At 36.9% G+C, this 18,696-nt stretch overlaps 1 protein-coding gene across 2 annotated transcripts in view; it reads right to left on the bottom strand.

The window, feature by feature from the left end:
• The window catches only part of DIAPH3 (diaphanous related formin 3), a 502,120-nt gene that overhangs the window by 331,329 nt on the left and 152,095 nt on the right, over window positions 1-18,696 (bottom strand). For both annotated transcript variants that reach the window (XM_021065648.1, XM_021065649.1), the window contains one exon: window positions 17,161-17,266. In XM_021065648.1, the coding sequence (XP_020921307.1) occupies window positions 17,161-17,266 (106 nt within the window). The remainder of the gene's footprint in view (window positions 1-17,160; window positions 17,267-18,696) is intronic.

Genomic DNA, 18,696 nt, shown 5'->3' on the forward strand with positions numbered 1-18,696 from the left:
TCAAGGAAATAATGAAATTGTAATAATTCATCAAAAAGAATTAATCACCATATTCTGCTTGATGTTCCAAAAATGCAGCATATATGATCTCCATTAATTTGCATGAGTTATGCCACATTCACTGTTTCTATAGCAGACAAAAGGCACCTCCCTCTGGAACTGATGAAGTAAGAAAACAGGAGCATCTGCCCTCCTGGGGAGCAACCTACAGTTAACTGAGGGTTCTAACTCTGGACATCAGATTGCAGACACCTTCTCTGTTTCTAGCTCATGCATTCCATTCCTCCCAAGCCTGTTAATGATGTCTACCATGCACTTCTTGGTGGTAGGGATACAGCCAAAAAAAGACAGAAAGTTCTCCTAGAAAAAGAGAGGAGGTGAGATTGATTCCATGATTTCTGGCATAGGCAATTCAAAAGCTGAAAACTGTCCTTTATTAAGATGGAAAAGAAATCAGGTGAAACAGAGGAAACTGGCTTGGGAAGAAAAGATCAGGAGTTCAGTTTTGGAGATTATAAATTGTAAATATATATTACTGATTCTCAACAAAAAAGTGAGAAAGGGAAATTGGATATAGGAGACTCCAAGAAAGATCACGATAGCAATTGTATAAAAAACCAAGAGCTTAGATGAATCATCAAGTAAATAGTAAAGAGAAAAAAGAGGAGGTTCAAGAACTAATTGGGACATTTCAATTGTAGGGGGAAATGAATTAGAGTAGAAAAGCTGTCAATGTGGTAAAAGATAAACAACGAGATCATGGTGTCCTGGAAGTTTGGGAGGAAAGTGTCTCAAAAGGGAGAGTGATCAACTGTGTCAAATGCTCTAATAGACTAATAAGATGACTAATCAATTACCATTTGGCAAATTGTTGACTTCACAATGGTCCTTTTTACAAATGGACAGAACTGCTGTTCTACATGGAAAACATTTTCTTTCTAATGTGTTCCATATGCAACCAGTAAAATGAAAGCAAGCAATTAAAATTGGCTCTAAAATAGTCTCCTCTTTGCTCCAAATACATCTTTACACTTTAGAAATACTGCTTATTAACCTTTAGCTTAAAGAAGGCTTAAAACTAAAACACATCTTTAGGTGTTAGATCATGGATTCCGTTCTAATGATTTCTAAAGTAAATGCTAGAAACTCATTTGTTGCTCTCACCCTACTTATCAAAAGGAGCCTTACATGAGAAAAGGTATTTTTAACATAACTTCTAGCTACCCAAGTGTGTCTGCACACACATGCATGAACATATCCATCTAGAATCCAGGATAGTTAATTTCTTTAAGAGCACAACAGACTGAAAATGCACAACAAAGCTGAGACCAGCAAAGTCCACAAAGCCAAGGATTAGGAAAATAAGTAGACAAAATGGTAATTACAAATAGTGGGACAAATGTCAACAATGACATAAGCTAGAAGGTAAAGACACATAACAGGGGACAAAGCAGATAAACTGTAAGCAGAAATCTCAAAGACATTCAATATGAGGGATACCGCTTGTCAAAGGCAATCTTAGGAATAAGGCAAATGATCAAAGGAAAATCATTAGAAGTAGGAAAAGGTTAAACAGCAAGACAAAGACACACACCAGAATCTACATCACTGAATCAGCAAAGCAGCTCTCTGCCCTTGAAACTGAAATGAAAAGGTTTCTTCCTGTATGAATACTTATCACCTAAATTTCCTCTAGTAGAAGTTCCCATTGTGGCTCAGTAGTAACAAACCTGATTAGTGTCCATGAGGATGAGGGTTTAATCCCTGGCATCACTCAATGGGTTAAGGATCTGGCATTGTTGTGAGGTGTGGTGCAGGTCACAGATGTGGCTCGGACCTGGCCTTGCTATGGCTGTGGCATAGGCCAGCAGCTGCAGCTCCAATTAGACCCCTAGCCTTGGAACTTCCATATGCCACAGGTGTGGGCCTAAAAAGCAAAAAATAAAATAAAAAATAAATTACTAGCACACAACTTAATTTACCACCATCTATCACTCTGAGAAACACAAACATGAGAGAAAAAAAAAATAAACTTCATGCATCTTTAACCTTTAGTTAGCGACCACTTTTGGACAAACAGCTTTATGTAAAAATTCCAGGTTCACTAACAGCTGTGATGCTTAAGCCCTGGCCACAGGCCTGTCCAGGTTTTTCAAGGCCACCAGCACAGATGCTTCTTACATGGTTGTACAGAAGGAATTGAAAAGGTATCCAAAAAACAGTAAAAGTAAGCATTCTTTAGAAAATTCACACTTGATCAACATATTCATCCTGAATATAAGTAGCTGTTTTCACACGTAAAATGATGGCTATACTACATTGAAAACATATCAGTGTCATGGCTAAATTCAGACTGGAAACAAGAACCAGTGAAGTACTTAAGTGAAAATTCCATCAGAATCTGTAGATACTTACTATCTGGGCATAGAAGATACAGGCTAGACCACTCTCTCTCTTCCCTACCCCATAGCAGAAATTATGTCTCTCTTTGCACAAACTTCACATTTATCAAGTTAAAATGAGTAAATGATGCTTACAGAGAAGTATTTTGCCTCCAGTGCAACTAAAAAAACTCTGAAGAATTTTAAAATCTCATGCATTAATTTAGAATAAAAACTACATTATGCAAACACAGAAATAGTAAACTATGTCAGCAGATGTAAAGTCCTAAAATTTTATTTATACTTCCAATTCAATGTTCTGTAAAGGATACACAGTAGGAAGACAAGTTAGAGCTGAGGTAACTGCATATATCCCATACAGACTCAGAGAAATAAACTGAAGCATCCAAGAGGCTCTAATTTATATGAATAGGAGCATTTGGATTCTAGACAAACTTGGATTTTTAAATATGTATTCAGATATTGCCCCTGAGATATCATTAATTTCTTCTGTATTCTCCTCTCATTTTGTTGAAACTCCTAGTATTGCAATTTTCATATGAAATACTAGCCAGCTTAAATTCCTGAGTATAAGCTTCTTAAGGGCAGAAGTTCTAATACCTGGCAGAACCCTACACAGTAATCGCTGAATAATTAACTAATTGGCTAATTAATTATGAAACTGCAGTTACTTTTGAGTCATGAGTTAAGTTTATCTTTCTGCTGTTGACTGTAGTGTAGGTGAAAAAATCTATTAGATAGACTCAGAAAATTAGCAGTTCACTTTCTGACAAAAATGTTTGTTACCCACTAGTTTATACTCAGGTGTGTGCTCCATTTGACAATATGAGTTCACATTAAATTATTATTTCTTTTTTTAATGTTTATTAGCTTAATGGCATATTATTTACTCATCCATTTTAATATGTTTAAAATTTTGATTCATACTGACACAGTAAGCCTACTGTTGCAAACCTCCAAAAAAGGAGTAGTCCAAATAGAGAGGAATTAAAATAAATTGATCTCTGCATCCTTATGGAATGCCCCAACAGTGATCCTAAAATGTTCTGCTCTACTCTGTGTTCTTCATCTGCCTTCATTAAATGTGAGAACAACTTACTTGATAGTAAAAATAACTGTAGTTAACACTGACTTTTTTGAGGCAATAGCAGATACTGATAACAAAAAGAAATAGTAAATCAAGATATGACTATTCATTATAGGAAGACCTTCATTTGGTCTAAGGCAAAATTAAACTCGGGTACATTCTGAGCACTTAAGTTGTAAGAGAAACAAAATAAACAGAAGCTAATGAACTTGGGTAAATTCAAAAAGGCATTTTAAGTTACAATTTGTTTCAATGTCATATTTGTCAGTTATTGCCCAGTAACATATTTCCACGTACAGTCATAATTGAATTATGGGTGATTTTTCCTACTCTGTTTTTAATATTTTAATGAACTTAAACTACTCATATAATGGGAGAAAAAAAATCTGAATTTTTAATATGAAACCTAGTCAGTTTCTTTTCTGCTATGCCATGATGGGAACTCCAAGATTATCATTTTCAAATTGTGTAACTCTTAAGTCTTACAAATGAAGTTCATATTTAACAGGACACTTTTGGTTTTTCTTATTGTTCTCTGCACTTTAATATGTAACCATAAGATACTTGTTAAGATCATATGCGTGCCAGACACATAAAAGTGGTCTCTAACTCAATTTCCCTATAATAACAGTTCCAGAGACACAAATGACTGGGATTATATTCCTAGTTTCTGTTTCTTTGGAAAATATATCCCAGGATAGGGAAATATCTACCACAGGAATCCTGAAAGTACATATCGATCACCCCCATCCCCCGAATCCTAAAAGGATATAACTACCACCCCTGTCCACTGTTACATCAACATCATCACTCGATCATAAGAATGTACTTAATGTCACTATACAGGTAAAAATGGTTAAAACAGTAAATTTAATATTATTTATATTTTACCACAACAAAAACACTAAATAGTATAGTGGCTATGTACTTCAACAATAGGTAAAGAAACTACAAGAGTCGGAGTTATTTTTACTAGGTTAATAGCAAAAATAAGTGGGTCACAGAAATACAGCAAAAAACCAGCTAACTATAACTATCTAAGGAATATACTAATCAAATTTTGAGAAACCTGGTGACAATTAAATAAAAGGATTTAAGGATATTTTAAGTGAGCAAGCTCAGAAATTAAAGTTGCTGCAGGCTGACATCAAAGCATCAAGGACAAGAGACAATAATTTTGCCCCCTGAAACAAGCATCCCCTCCCCACTTATTCATGATTGCTCTCTGACAGAACTCGTTCTCCTCTCTGATTAAGAAACTTTAGAAAACATGTTTTCCCTTTAGACATTAATTAATTAGGGAAAATTAATACTCTGTAGTATCACATGAACCAAAATTAACCAAGGTTTCATTCCATTCACTCTACACTGAGGAACACTGAATGTACAGGAACAAAACCAGAAGCATCAGACTGAAGGAAAAGAACCCAAGACGGTGACAAGAGGAGGATGAGAAACCACTCTCTGCTGCCATGAAATCTCTCCCTGGGTCTCTAGAGTTTCAGCAGATATTGCAAGTAGAGGTACAGATGGCCTTTCTTCTGCATTAACTTACAAACCACTATGGAGGACAGAGCATTTCCCCTTTAGAGCAGAGCAGGCAGACCCACAGCCTATTATAGAAAATTCGGGTTCCCTAAGCTCAAAGTTCCTCTCTTATAACACAATCTGCCATCTCTGCCATGTTGTCTTCACACAATCCCTCCAAAAAAAAAAAAAAAAAAAAAAAAAAAAAAAAGACTGGTCTCTATTTCCTGAATTGAGAACCCAAAAGTTTATCAGCTGGCTGGGAGGCCAGCTGAAAGCACTGTTTTCTGGTAGCCACCCAACAAATAAAGATGCCATTTGGGGAACCTCAACACCAATAAACAATACTTTCCTTCCAGGAGCACCATGTGTACCGTCAAGACTATGTATTCTGTGGGGAAGCCAGAAGTCAACTTTCCTCTCTCTCCAAAAACACTGTGACTTGCACCTCATAAAAGATGCAGTGTCCCTCAGGTGTTTGAAGAAACAGCACCAGCACATGCACAGCCTCAGACAACTGTGGTGATCTCTCCACACTGAGGCCACCTTTGGTTACTCCAAAGAGCTACCTGGAGAGAACACTGATCACCGTGTGCCTGCAACTGCAGAAAGTTAGCCCTATAGTGAGTCACACAATTAGAAGAGATGGTAAGAAACATGTCCTTGATTTTAGCTGAGGTGACCAGTGACACCACATCAGCCCCAGAAGGTACCAAGATCAGCTTCAACTCACTAGCTAGGGTTGTTACAAATGAAGGTCCTACTGTACAGCACAGGAAACTATATCCAATCTCTTAGAACAGAACATGGTGGAAGAGAGTATGAGATAAAGAAAAAGAATTCACACACACACACACACACACACACACACACACACATACATGCATGACTGGGTCACTAATGCTATACAGCAGAAACTGACACAACACTATATATCAACTACGCTTTAATAAAAATAACAATTTTTTTTTTTTTTAAAAAGGAGTTCCTAGAGTTCCCATTGTGGCACAGTGGTAAGGAACCCAACCAGTATCCATAACAATGGATGGCCTCCTTCAATCCCTGGCCTCACTCAGTTGGTTAAGTGTCTGGAGTTGCTGGGGCAGTGGCGTAGACTGGTAGCTGTAGCTCCAATTTGACCCCTAGCCTGGAAACCTCCATATGCCTCATGTGCGGCCCTAAAAAAGCAAAAAAATTTAAAAAAAATTTTTAAAGGAGAACCCAGTTAGTATCCATGAGGATGTGGGTTCAATCCCTTGCTCAGTGGGTTAAGAATCCAGTGCTGCTGCAAGCTTTGGTGGCAGTTACAGTTTCGGCTCAGATTCAGTGTAGTCATGGCTATGGTATAGGCCTGCAGATGCAGCTCCAAGTTGACCCCTAGCCCACCAACTTCCATATGCTGCAGGTGCAGCCCTGAAAAGAAGGATTAATTAATCAAATAAATTTTTTAAAAATCTTTTAAAAAAAGCATTTCCCCAAATGTCCTCCTTGTTCAATACGAGGAAGTCTGCGCAATCATTAATAACTCAGGCCAAGTAGAAAGACCAAAGAAAAAATTAAGAAAGCCTCTTGGTGTTCTAAGGTGGATCCTGATAGTTTACAGGATTTGCTCAACTGGCCAGATCTGGGACCTGAAAGGCATGGCTGAATTCAACCTGATGTTTGAAGTACTGCTGACCAGCAGGCTTATTTAAATATTCAAGGCGACAAACAGAACAGACTTCATCGGAGTCTGTATCTGTCAGAGTAACTGCTGTCCGAAGGGTTGTATTCTCTAACACAGGGTGACAGCCCGCTGCAAGTGAAAACTGGGTCTGGCAAACCTGATACTCAAGCTGTGTTTGACCTAGGAGTTCATGTCTTCTGAAAGCACCCAAACAGCTGAGGAAGACTAATACATCAGTGTACAAATTGCATGTTCTTGACACCCCTAGCCACAAGAGTCCAAGAAGACTGGATCAGGAAGACTCTATAGGATGCAGAGAGAAGTCAAACAGCCACCTCAAAAACCACAAGATCCCCACAGTTTGATTCCTTTCCTGACAAAAACCTTACACAACTCCATCAGCCCTATGACTGACAACACGGGTTTGAAGAAACTCTTTAGAATCTAGATAATGCTTCTGACATACCAGCAAAGTATGGCTTTAACAAGAGAAGAGAGAAGACACACACATAGGAAGAAAGTAAGTAAATAAGAGGAGAGAAATGAAAATAACAATTAAAACCAAAGTGTGATAGATCCTGGAGATTGGTCCACCTGTACTTATTCCAACTCTCTTCTAAGGAAGATAAGAGGCCAAATAAGAGTCTAAGGCCAAATAAGAGTCTATTCACCCTGGAAAATTGGACTCTGTGATGGAGGGTCTGGGGCTGTGGCAGAAGCTCTACCAGCCTGGCTAGTTTTCTCCAGTATTGACCAGCATAGAACACTGGGAGTGGTGCCTCCACTAGAACATTCCTGGATGTGGTCTGGTATTTCCTCTTTTGCATTACTTCTGGCTACATACTATCCACACATGGTCCCCTGGGCCTGCAAGAAATTCTGTAAGGTACATAGTCCCATTTCCTGCTTAAATTAACTAAAGAGCATTACTCTGCTTGAACATGAAAACCACTCTTTGACACAGTTAAGAAAAGAAACATATTTATTGTAAGTGCAATATTTATATTTGTACTTTCTTTTTTGATAGTAAGACTCCCTAAGGCCTGAAGATAATTTTCTTTTAAGTTATTGCTACTATTAGTTTTTCACTTTCTTACTATACTGTGTGGAGAGGGGGTTGAAATATGCTCAATTCCATCAGAATCACAGGCAGTCCCATTACCTTCATCATTATTGTAATCAGGCTCAAGAAAATGTAACAATCTTCCTTTAAAAAGTACTTTGGAATAAATATACTTTGCAATAAAAGAAAAACGATGATTTTTTTAAAAATTTACTCTCTCCCATTTTCTCTAATTTAGAAGCAAACAATTGGTTTCTATTCTATTCAGAGACAAACAAGTTTTATTTTTAATTTGACTTGCTAATATCACCCAAGACTAGTACATTTTAATAAATGCAACTTATATAGCTAATGGAATAAAATGGGTACTTAGAGCAATAGCTTTATGGGAAAATTGATAACCAGCTAGTTCTGAAATATTTTCTTTATTTGTATTAAATTCAGAAACACACAGAGAGGAAAGTATTTAGGTATTACCAATGGATTGCTTGATCATTTTAAAAGAAATAGCACACAGTCAGCAATAGCAGAAAAGAGAATTTACTTACTTTTTTCCACCCTAAGTTAGCTATCTGCAAAACAATACCTTTATTCTTAACTTAGGCTTGCTACCTGTGAGAAATTTCATTCATCTGGCTTAATAAGAAGAAGAAACATCCATTAAAGTAAAACCCACAACAAAATGGTACAGTAAGGACAATTAGAATTTGGAACAAGTCTTCCCATTCTCTATACTTAATCAAGACCACAGAAATTTAAAATGAACTTATCAGAAAATAAGAAAGAAATGAATTTAAATGATGCTAAAAGGACCTTTAATTTCTCAATGAAAGTTAAGCTTTAAAAACTGCATCAAAAAATTTTATAGGACATCAAGAAATAACAACACTAATAAGCATATCAGAAAATATAATTAATTACAACTAAGGAAATTAGCTTCATAAAAGCAGATATAATCAGCCTCCTATATCTTGGTAAAAATTTCTCAAGAATTGAATCAATGACTTATTTCCTTAACTAAATATGGTAAATAAGCAGTAGTTTAAAAAATAAATCATCTCCACAAATATCCTTACTAGCATTATTCAAAATAAAAAGTATAAACAACCCGCATGCCCATCAACTGCCAAGTGATAAACAAAATGTGGGAATATCCATACGCTAGAGTAATATTTGGCCACAATAACAACAAACGAAGTTCTGATACAAACTACAACATGAATGAACCCTGAAAATACTATGCTAAGTAAAAGAAGTCAGAAAAGACCACGTATTATATGATATTACTGATATCAAATTTCCAGAATGCGAAGCTCTATACAGAGAAAGAGCAGAGTATTGGCTGTCAAGGGCTAGAGAGAATGAGAGTATTGTGGGGTGATGGCCAAAGCATTGAGGGCGTTCTTTTTGGGTAATAAAAATGTACTAAAATTGATTGTGTTGAAAATTGTGCAACTCTGAATATAAATAAAAAAGCACAGAATTGTACACTTTAAATGGATAAACTTTATCTCAATAAAGCTGTTTAAAGAAGAAATAATTTCAAAATTATATTAATTTTCTAAGAAAGTATATTTTAATTTCTCCAAGTCAATTTCTTCTATGGGAATAGTAATCTTTTAATTTTTAATTAATAGTTCTTTTCATCATATTTTATCATAACTATAAAAATCTTTTTTCCATAATATAGCACCTTCAAGAAAATCAAAGTAACTACCCGTAACAGAAATTAATAAATTTATCCATGATTTTTTTCAATTCAGGTAGTTTGCCTTCAAGTTCATATGGTAATCTGTTAGGTTTTCAAAAGATCAGACAGATTTACTTTAATGCCTAGCAGCCAAAACAAATTTAATATGCCAAATAACCAAGAATTTAAATGTTGTACTACGCACTTTCCAATTAATGAGTCAATCATGTCATTTACCTAGGTAAAATTTGACTTTGTTCTTAACAACGACTTCTTTATCCTGTCTCTCACAGCTTTCAAACATCAAATGATATAATACTACTGTAAAAAAAAGTTAGGACCCCAGTTTCACCAAGATTTTTTTTTTAACTTTTTATTCTGAAATAATGATAGATTCACAGGAAATTGCAAAAAAAAAAAAAAAAAAAAAGTATGGGTTGGTCCTGAGTATTCTTCACACAATTCCTCCCATTGGCAACGTCCTGCTAATCATTGCACAATATCAAAACCAAGAAATTGAAATTGGTACAATCCACAGAGCTTTTGCAGAAATTACCAACTTTACACTCATCTGTGTATGCATTTACAGTTCTATGCAATTTCATCACACGTATAGATTTGTGTAACCATCATCACAATCAAGCTACAGAACAGCTTTAATTGCACGGGACTCCCTCTGGCTTTTTATTTATAGCCACACTTTCCCAGACCCCATCCCAGAACTTTGACAATCACTAAGGCAGTAAACTGTTCTCAAAGAATGGTTCTCTATAATTTGGTTATTTCAACAATGTTATAGAAATAGAATCACACAGTGTGTAACCTCTTAGGACTAGCATTTTTCGATCAGGATGGTTCTCTGGGGAAATATGCAAGTTGTATGAATCAATAGGTAATTATTTTTGATGCCAAATAGTATTCTGTGTATGATTATATGACAGTGTAACTATGCACCTGTTGAGGGACATCAGGGTTGTTCCCAGTATGGGGCTAAAACAAATAAAGCTGCTAGAAAAATTTGTGTATGTGTTCTTGTGCGAACGTAAGTTTTCATTAATAAGTTTTCATTAAATACTGGGTTGTATAGTTAAGTACCAATTTTAATATCAACAAATGAGGATCACTAATCTCTACTGACTTTGTTTTTTTAATTTATCAAAATTAGTTTTTAAAGCTAGCATTTACTGAACAATTCTGCTAATGAGGCGAACAGTGCCCTAAGCATATAAACCCATATCCTGTGTAATCCCTGCATCAACAAGGAGCTGGGCACTGTGATTATTGTCTTTTTGCAGCTGAGGCATAGAAAAGAGCTGGGACTCAAATTCAAAGCTGCCTGAGTCAGAACTCTATTAAATTCATCACACCTGTAACACGAGTGTCATTAAATACAAAAAGGACATGTTACTCCAAAAAGTCTTTATTTAGGACATAAAGTTTACATGTGACTATTATATTTCATAGCGACTTTTTTTCATTTTTTCTTTTTTTTTTTTTGCTTTTTATGAGAGTTTACAATATTCTGTTAATTTCTGCTGTATAGCAAAGTGACCCAGTTATACATACATATGCAATATCTTTCATCATGTTCCATCACAAGTGATTGGATAAAGTTCCCTGGGCTATACAGCAGGACCTCATTGCTTATCCACTCCAAATGCAATAGTTTGCAAGTACTAACTCCAAACTCCCCATCCAACCCACTCTCTCCCCCTCCCCCTTGGCAACCACAAGTCTGTTCTCTATGTCTATGAGTTTGTTTCTCTTCTGTAGATAGGTTCATTTATGTCATATCTTAGATTCCACACAGAAGTGATATCATATGGTATTTGGCTTTTCTCTTTCTGATTTACTTCACATAGTATGAAAATCTCTAGTTGCTTCCATGTTGCTGAAAAAGGCATTATTTTGTTCTTTCTTATGGTTGAGTAGTATTCTATTCTGTATATGTGCCACATCTTCTTACTCCATTCATCTGTCCATGGACATTTAGGTGGTTCCCATGTCTTGGCTACTGTGAATAGTGCTGCAATGAACATAGAGATGTATGTATCTTTTTCAATGAAAGTTCTGTCCAGATAGATGCCCAGGAATGGGATTGCTGGGTCATATTTAGTTAGGTCCTATGTTTAGTTTTCTGAGGAACCTCCTTACTGTTTTCCATAGAGGTTGTACCAGATATATTCCCACCAACAGTGTAGAGGTTCCCTTTTCTGCACACCCTCACCAATATTTGTTATTTGTAGACTTATTAATCATAGTCATTCTGACCTGTTTAAAGTGGTACCTCATTGTAGTTTTGATTTGCATTTTTCTAATAGTGATGCGAGCATTTTTTCATTTGCCTGTTGGCCACACATGTCACGATTTTATTAATTTTTTCTACTGTTTTTTGAATCTCTATTTTATTGATTTCCTCTCTGATTTTTATGATTTCCTTCCTTTGACTGATTTTAGGTTTTGTTTGTTCTTATTTTTCCAGTTCTTTGAGGTGGGAGGTTAGGTTACTGATTTGAGATTTTTCTTCTTTCTTGAGGAAGGCCTGCATTGCTACGAACTTTCAAGTCTTTTTCCAGCATCCATAGATTTTGAATGGTTGTGTTTTCATTATTATTTGTCTCCAGGTGTTTTTAATTTCCCTTTTGATTAACTTGTTGACCCACTTGTCTTTCAGTAGCATGTTGTTTAGTCTCCATGTAGTCAGTTTTTTTCTCATTTATTTTCCTGTGGTTGATTTCTAGTTTGATGCCATTGCAGTCACAGAAGATGCTTGAAATAATTTCTATACTCTTAAATTTGTGGAGGTGAGTTTTGAGCCCTAGTATATGGTCAATCCTTGAGAATGTTTCATGTGCACATGAAAAGAATGAATATTCTGGGTATTTTTGGATGTAATGTCCTGAAAATACCAATTAAGTCTAACTTTTCTGGAGTTTCTGCTGTTGCTCAGTGGAAACAAATCTGACTAGCATCCATGAGGATGCAGGTTGGATCCATGGGCTCACTCTTTGGGTTAGGATCTGGCATTGCCATGAGCTGTAGTGTAGGTTATGGACATGGCTTGGACCTGGTATTGCTGTGGTTGTGGAATAGGCCAAAGGCTACAGCTCCAATTCAATTCCTAGCCTGGGAACCTCCATATGCCATGGGTGTGGCCCTAAAAAGACAAAAAAAAAGTCTAACTTTTCTATTGTGTCATTGATTTTCTGTCTAAAGGACATGTCCATTGATGTGAGTGGGGTGTTAAAATCTCCTATTCTTTTTTTAATCCCATCAATTTTTCCTTTTATATCTGTTAGTATTTGTTGTATATATTTTAGTATTCCTATATTAGGGGCATATATATTGACGAATGTAATATCCTCTTCCTGATTGGTCCTTTTATCATTAAAAACTGTCCTTCTTTGTCTTTATGGCCTTTTTTTTAAAGTTTATTTCGTCCGATATGAGTGTTGCAACTTCCACTTTCCTGTCTTTTCAATTAGCATGACATGTCTTTTTCCATCCCCTCACTTTCAATTTATAAGTGTCCTTTGCCCTAAGGTGAGTCTCTTATATACAACATACTGTAGACTTTTGCTTTTGTATCCCATCTGCCCACCATGTTTTTTAATTGGAGCATTCAGTCCATTGACATTAAGATAATTATTGATAAATATGTATTTATTGTCATTTTTAAGCCTTGTTTTCCAGTGGATTCTATGTTATCCTTTGTTCCTTTCTTTTTTTGTTCGATGATTTCCTTTATTTTATGATAGTGTCCTCTTCTTTTTAGTTTTCATGAATGCATTTTTTGGTTTTGATTTGTGTTTGCCCTGTTTTTATAGTATGTTAACCCCTTCCTATGTCCTCTTGCTTTAGCTTGATAGTCATATAGGTTCAAACACATTCTTTTAAAAAAAAAAGTCTAGATTTTTTTACTTTCTTTTGCCACATTTTATGATTTTTGATGTCCTTTTTTTAAAATCTTTATGTTTATCCTTTTGCTGTTCCTTGTGTTTATTGTCACTTTTACAAATAGTCCTTTTTTTTTTTCCCATTTAAATCTTATTCTGGCTTATTTAAGGGATTACGTTCCAATTGTGATTTCCTCCATCCTATATCTTACTTCTTTCCTATTTAGAGGAAACCTTTCAGTATTTATTTTAAAATGGGTTTGGTTTTACTTTTTGTTTGTTGGAGAACTTCTTTATTTCTCCTATTTTAAATGATATTCTTGCTGGGTAGAGTATTCTGGGTTGCAAATTTTTCCCTTTTAGAACTTTGAATAATTCTTGCCACTCTTTTCTGGCCTGCAGTGTTTCTGTAGAGAAAGAAACTGATAAACTTATGGGGGTTCCCTTATAATTAACTATTTGTTTTTCTCTTGCTGCCTTTAAAATCCTCTCTTATCTGTAATTTTTCTGTTTTTATATGTCTTGGTGTGGGTCTTGTTCTTTCATCATTAAATACTGTCCTTCTTTGGGTTCAACTTGTTTGGGGCCCTCTGTGCTTCCTGTATCTTGACATCTATTTCCTTTAGATTTGGAAAGTTTTCAGCCATAATTTCTTCAAATTTATTTTCAATCCCTTTCTCTTTTCCTTCTGGAATCACTATTATGCATAGGTGGCCTGCTTTATATTATCCCACAGATCTCTTATATTGCTTTCATGTTTTTTCCTTTGGTTTTCTGCTTGCTGTCCTGATTGGTTTATTTCCATTTTTCTATATTCTAAGTCTCTAATTCGTTCCTCTGCATTATTCATTCTGCTCTTCAATGCCTTTGAGTCTCTGCAAATGAACTGTCTAATTTTTCTTGGCTCTCCTTATATTTTCTAGTTCTTATCTAAAGTAATCTGCATTACTGTTCATATCTGCTCTTAATTTCCTCAGTATTTTCACTATCTTCTTTTTGAACTCAATGTCTATTAGACCACAGGGTCTGTTTCATTGTTTGCTCCTTCGCAGGAATTCTCCTGTTCTTATAACTGGGAGTGGTTCCTAAGCTTCTTCATTTTGCTTAAGCTTTTCTTATTCTGTGAGTTTAGGGAAAACACCTACTGTAGTCTGGGAGGGCTATTTATATGCAAGAGCACCCCTGGGTATTTTGTGAGGGCTTACTGGGGTTTTTTGGGGAGGGTGATGAGGGCTGCTTTTGGTTTGGAAGCTTGCTGTTTCCTTCCTCAGTGTGTGCAGGCTATTGCCCTTCTGATAGGAGGTGTGGTGGTATATGGCCTATGCATGCTTCCTGGGAGATGGAGGCAATGGGCAGGGCCTGTAGCTGGTGCCTGGTTGCTGGGCCCTTGATAGTAGAAAGGACCCACAGGAAGGTGGAGCAGGCTGCCTTTGGTTGCAGCGCCCCGGGAAGTGGCAATGACTCTCAGGCAGGTGTAGCCAGCACCCAGAGCCTTGGCAGTGGCAACAGTAGGGCATATGCATTTCCAGAGTTGTGAAAGCAACAAGAGGTGGTGCTTGGTTGCAATGCCCTCCTCTGTGGCATCCCCAGAGGAGACTGGAGCCACAGGTGGTACCTGTTCATGGACCCCTAGTGGTGGTGGGCCATGCCCACCTCTGGAGCCTGAAATAGCTGCAGTGGTTTGCCCCCACTGCCCATAGCCTATTCAAGAGGCACCCTGCTGCCTGAGAGCCTGAAAACGCACAGAAAAAGATATTCCTATGGCAACACTGCCCCTCTTCCTCTTGCCCTTCCCAACAGAGGTGCCTTGCTTCTCCTGCAGGCCCAGGCCTCCTCCCAAGTTGCCTCGGCTCAGGCGTTCCACTCCCGAGCCGTAGGGCTTCACTCCCTAGCCCCTCAGGCTGTCCCCATACAGCCAACCCTAGTCCTATCCCCAGAACTAACCTCTGGAGCCTAAGTCTCAGCTCCCAGCCCCCACCCAAGCACCTCAGGCTGTAGTTCCCAGGAGGTGGTAGCTATGGTCTGTGTGGCTCTCTCTCTGCTTTGCCCTCCTCAGTCCAGCTGCTGCACTTTTCTCCAAGGCTTTGAGGTTCCCTCTCCATCTTGGCTGGTCTCCCCATCAGTTAGGTCGCCTCCTAGGGAGTGGATCCCTTTCCTCTTTCACAGCTCCCTCTCAGTAGTGCTAATCCTGTCCTGATTCCCTTTTTTTCTCTTGTCTCTCTCTCTCTTTTTTTCCTTTTGTTCTACCCAGTTATGTGGAGGTCTTCTTGCCCTTTTTGGAGGTTTAAGGTCTTCAGTCAGCATTCAGTAGATGGTTCTAGATATAGATGGGCTTATTTATGTGTGTGTGGGAGAAGGTGAGAGCCACGCCTTACTCCTTTGCCATCTTGATCCCACTCCTGAGATTTCTAACATGCTACAAAAATAATCAAAATTAATCTAATAATCTACTGGTATTTGTGCAAACACTAGACAAGTAAAAGTTACACGAATATTATAGGAAAATTCAGATAAAGTAATCATTCAGCTTTTCTCTAGAAAGTTCCTTTTAGGTTAACACTTCAATAGTCCTGTGGTGAACAGGAAATGTGGGGCCAGTGAGAAAAGAAGGAGGAGAGAAAAATGAGGGTAATGATGTATAACTTAACAGACCCCTGCCCACCAAGCAACTGAAGGAGCAGGGTCGATGTCAGCAGTGGACACCAGAGACCAGGCCCCCAATTACAGAAGAGGAAGGAGGGGCCCCTTCCTAGAAGCTCCAGGAGCTGGACCCATGCAATAGTCCATATATGCACTCAGATCTAGTATGCCTTCTGCCCTGAGAAACAGTCACAGAGTTCCTCGCTGTCATCAGAAATAGATCACAAACACCATCTTCAGAATGTCATAGTAAATTATTAATTTGACAGTGCCTGACATTTTCTGATTTTTTCATCAAATACCATGTTTATTCTTATTAATTTAACACAAAGATCTGGCTTTTCTATTCCTACCACAATGAGAAACAATTAAATAGCTATGATATACAGAGATTTGAAATAAAAATTAAAACTATAATATTTTACTATTAAGTATGAAACAGATTTACTTCATAGCTATTAGCACCTTGGTTTTCAAATTTTGTTGCACATTAGAATCACCTGAGGTTCTTTTAAAAATCCCAATTACCAGGTCCCAACCATACCAATTTAATTTTTAAAAATTTGGAGCTATCGGGTATCAATAATTTATTAGAGATACTAAGGTCTGATTAGCAATGATTTTAACAACAATTACAACAATAAAACTCTTATGTCTTTTTTAAAAAGAGAGAAATTAAATGAATATTAGATATGCAGATTAGGTACTAAATAATGTCTCATGTCTAAAGGTGACTTTTTGGGAAGACTTAAAAATCTCTGAAAATTTCTAACCTCAGTCTCTCTACTCATGGAACCTGTCAGCTTTTCAGATATAAAACTAATACAATGAGAAGCCATGATTGACTTAATTGCCAAAACTTCTTAAAAGGTTATAATAATTAACAATTGTGTATTGAGATCAACATAGAATGAACAATTCATGGACTGTGATTATACGTAAATAAATAGAAATACGTGATTACATAGTTCACAGAGAAATCTCATTAAGTCAACTTCTAGGGACCTAAGAAAATAATTATAGATATGTACTAAGTTGTATCTAAGATAAATTATGATATAGTGTAAGTTATAATTCTGTATTTAAAATACTATAAAATATTAAATGGCATGAAAGGTTTCATACTACAATATTAAATATCATCAGAAAACAGCTACAAAACAGTATGAATAATAAACATGAAACTTACTTGCAACTGAACTGAGTTGTGCTGAAGACCTTCCACAATAGAAGAAAATCTGTCAATTTTTCTTTCTTCTCCAGCTGATGTTAAAGCTTCTAAAACATCTTCAAGGCTATTGGAAAATGTGAAATTATAAATTAAACTGCAAACAGTAAATAACCCAAATAACTCAATACAAAAGCATGATTTATTAAACTACAGAGTCACTGTTCCTAGGCAGCCAATAACATTTTTTAAAGTAGCTTACTGAGTACGTAAAACATATCAAGCACAAACTATGTTAAATGTTTTAATTCATTTATTCTTCATAATAACTCTATGATGATGTTTACTTATCAAGCATATAGAGAGAGCTTACTACACATCAGGTACTATTTGAACCACCCTATAAATATTAACTATTTTTAATGTATATAATTTCTATGAAAGAGATATTATTGTTACCCCCATATTATGGAATAGGAAACTGAGGCCATAAAATGTTAAGCAGTTTGTCTAAGGTCTCACATTGACTCAAGGGTAGAGTGGTAGAGCAAGGATCTGAAACCAGACAGTCTGTGCAGTGAGCACTGTATAAATGCTCTTAATCACTACAACCCTACTCATCTTGCATGTAAGTAAATGAAGCTATGGTAGCCAAAAACATACAGTAATAAGGAGTAGCCAAATATAAAGAATAATGGGTATGCACGAACTATACATGCTACTTCTTTTGTTTGTTTTTCGCTTTTTGGGGCCGCACCCACAGCATATAGAAGTTCCCAGGCTAGGGATCTAATCAGAGCTAACACCTGCCAGCCTACGCCACAGCCACAGAAACGCCAGATCTAAGATCTGTCTGTGACCTCCACCACAGCTCCTGGCAACACTGAATCCTTAACCCACTGAGTGAGGCCAGGGATCGAACCTGCAGGCTTATGGTTCCTAGTCGGATTCATTTCCACTGCGCCATGATGGGACCTCCTACATGCTACTTCTTTAAAGAATACTATGCTAACAGTACCCAGCATACTGTACAAGCTCACACAGTTTGTGGACATAGACACGTAGTCCTAAGAGTTAATTACATCATTTTGATAACTATTCTGAAATCAAGAAATGAAAAAATAATGTGAAAGTGGAGGAAGAGGACAAAAGAGAAGAGGAAAAAGGGAAACAAGATAAAGAAAGAAAAGGCAAAGGAGAGGGTGAAGAGGGGAAAGGAAGGAGGAAGGGTTAGGGAAAGAAAAGTGAGGAAGAGAGGAAAAAACAGGAAGTAGGGGAGGGAGGAGGAAGAGGAAGGAGGGAAGCAGAGGAAAGAGAAAGAGGAGGAGAAAGGAGGAAGAGAAAGGGGGAGGAGGGGCAGAGGAAGAGTCTCATGTGTCAACATTAAATTAACGCCTAGATTTCTACACCAAAACTAATATGGCCTTTTTTATTTTATTTATTTATTTTATTTTATTTATTTATTTTGTCTTTTTGCCATTTCTAGGGCTGCTCTTGCGGCATATGGAGGGTCCCAGGCTAGGGATCTAATCAGAGCTGTAGCAGCTGGCCTTCACC

This window comes from Sus scrofa, chromosome 11 (genome assembly GCF_000003025.6).
Source record: "Sus scrofa isolate TJ Tabasco breed Duroc chromosome 11, Sscrofa11.1, whole genome shotgun sequence".
In the NCBI taxonomy this organism is placed as follows: Eukaryota; Metazoa; Chordata; class Mammalia; order Artiodactyla; family Suidae; genus Sus; species Sus scrofa.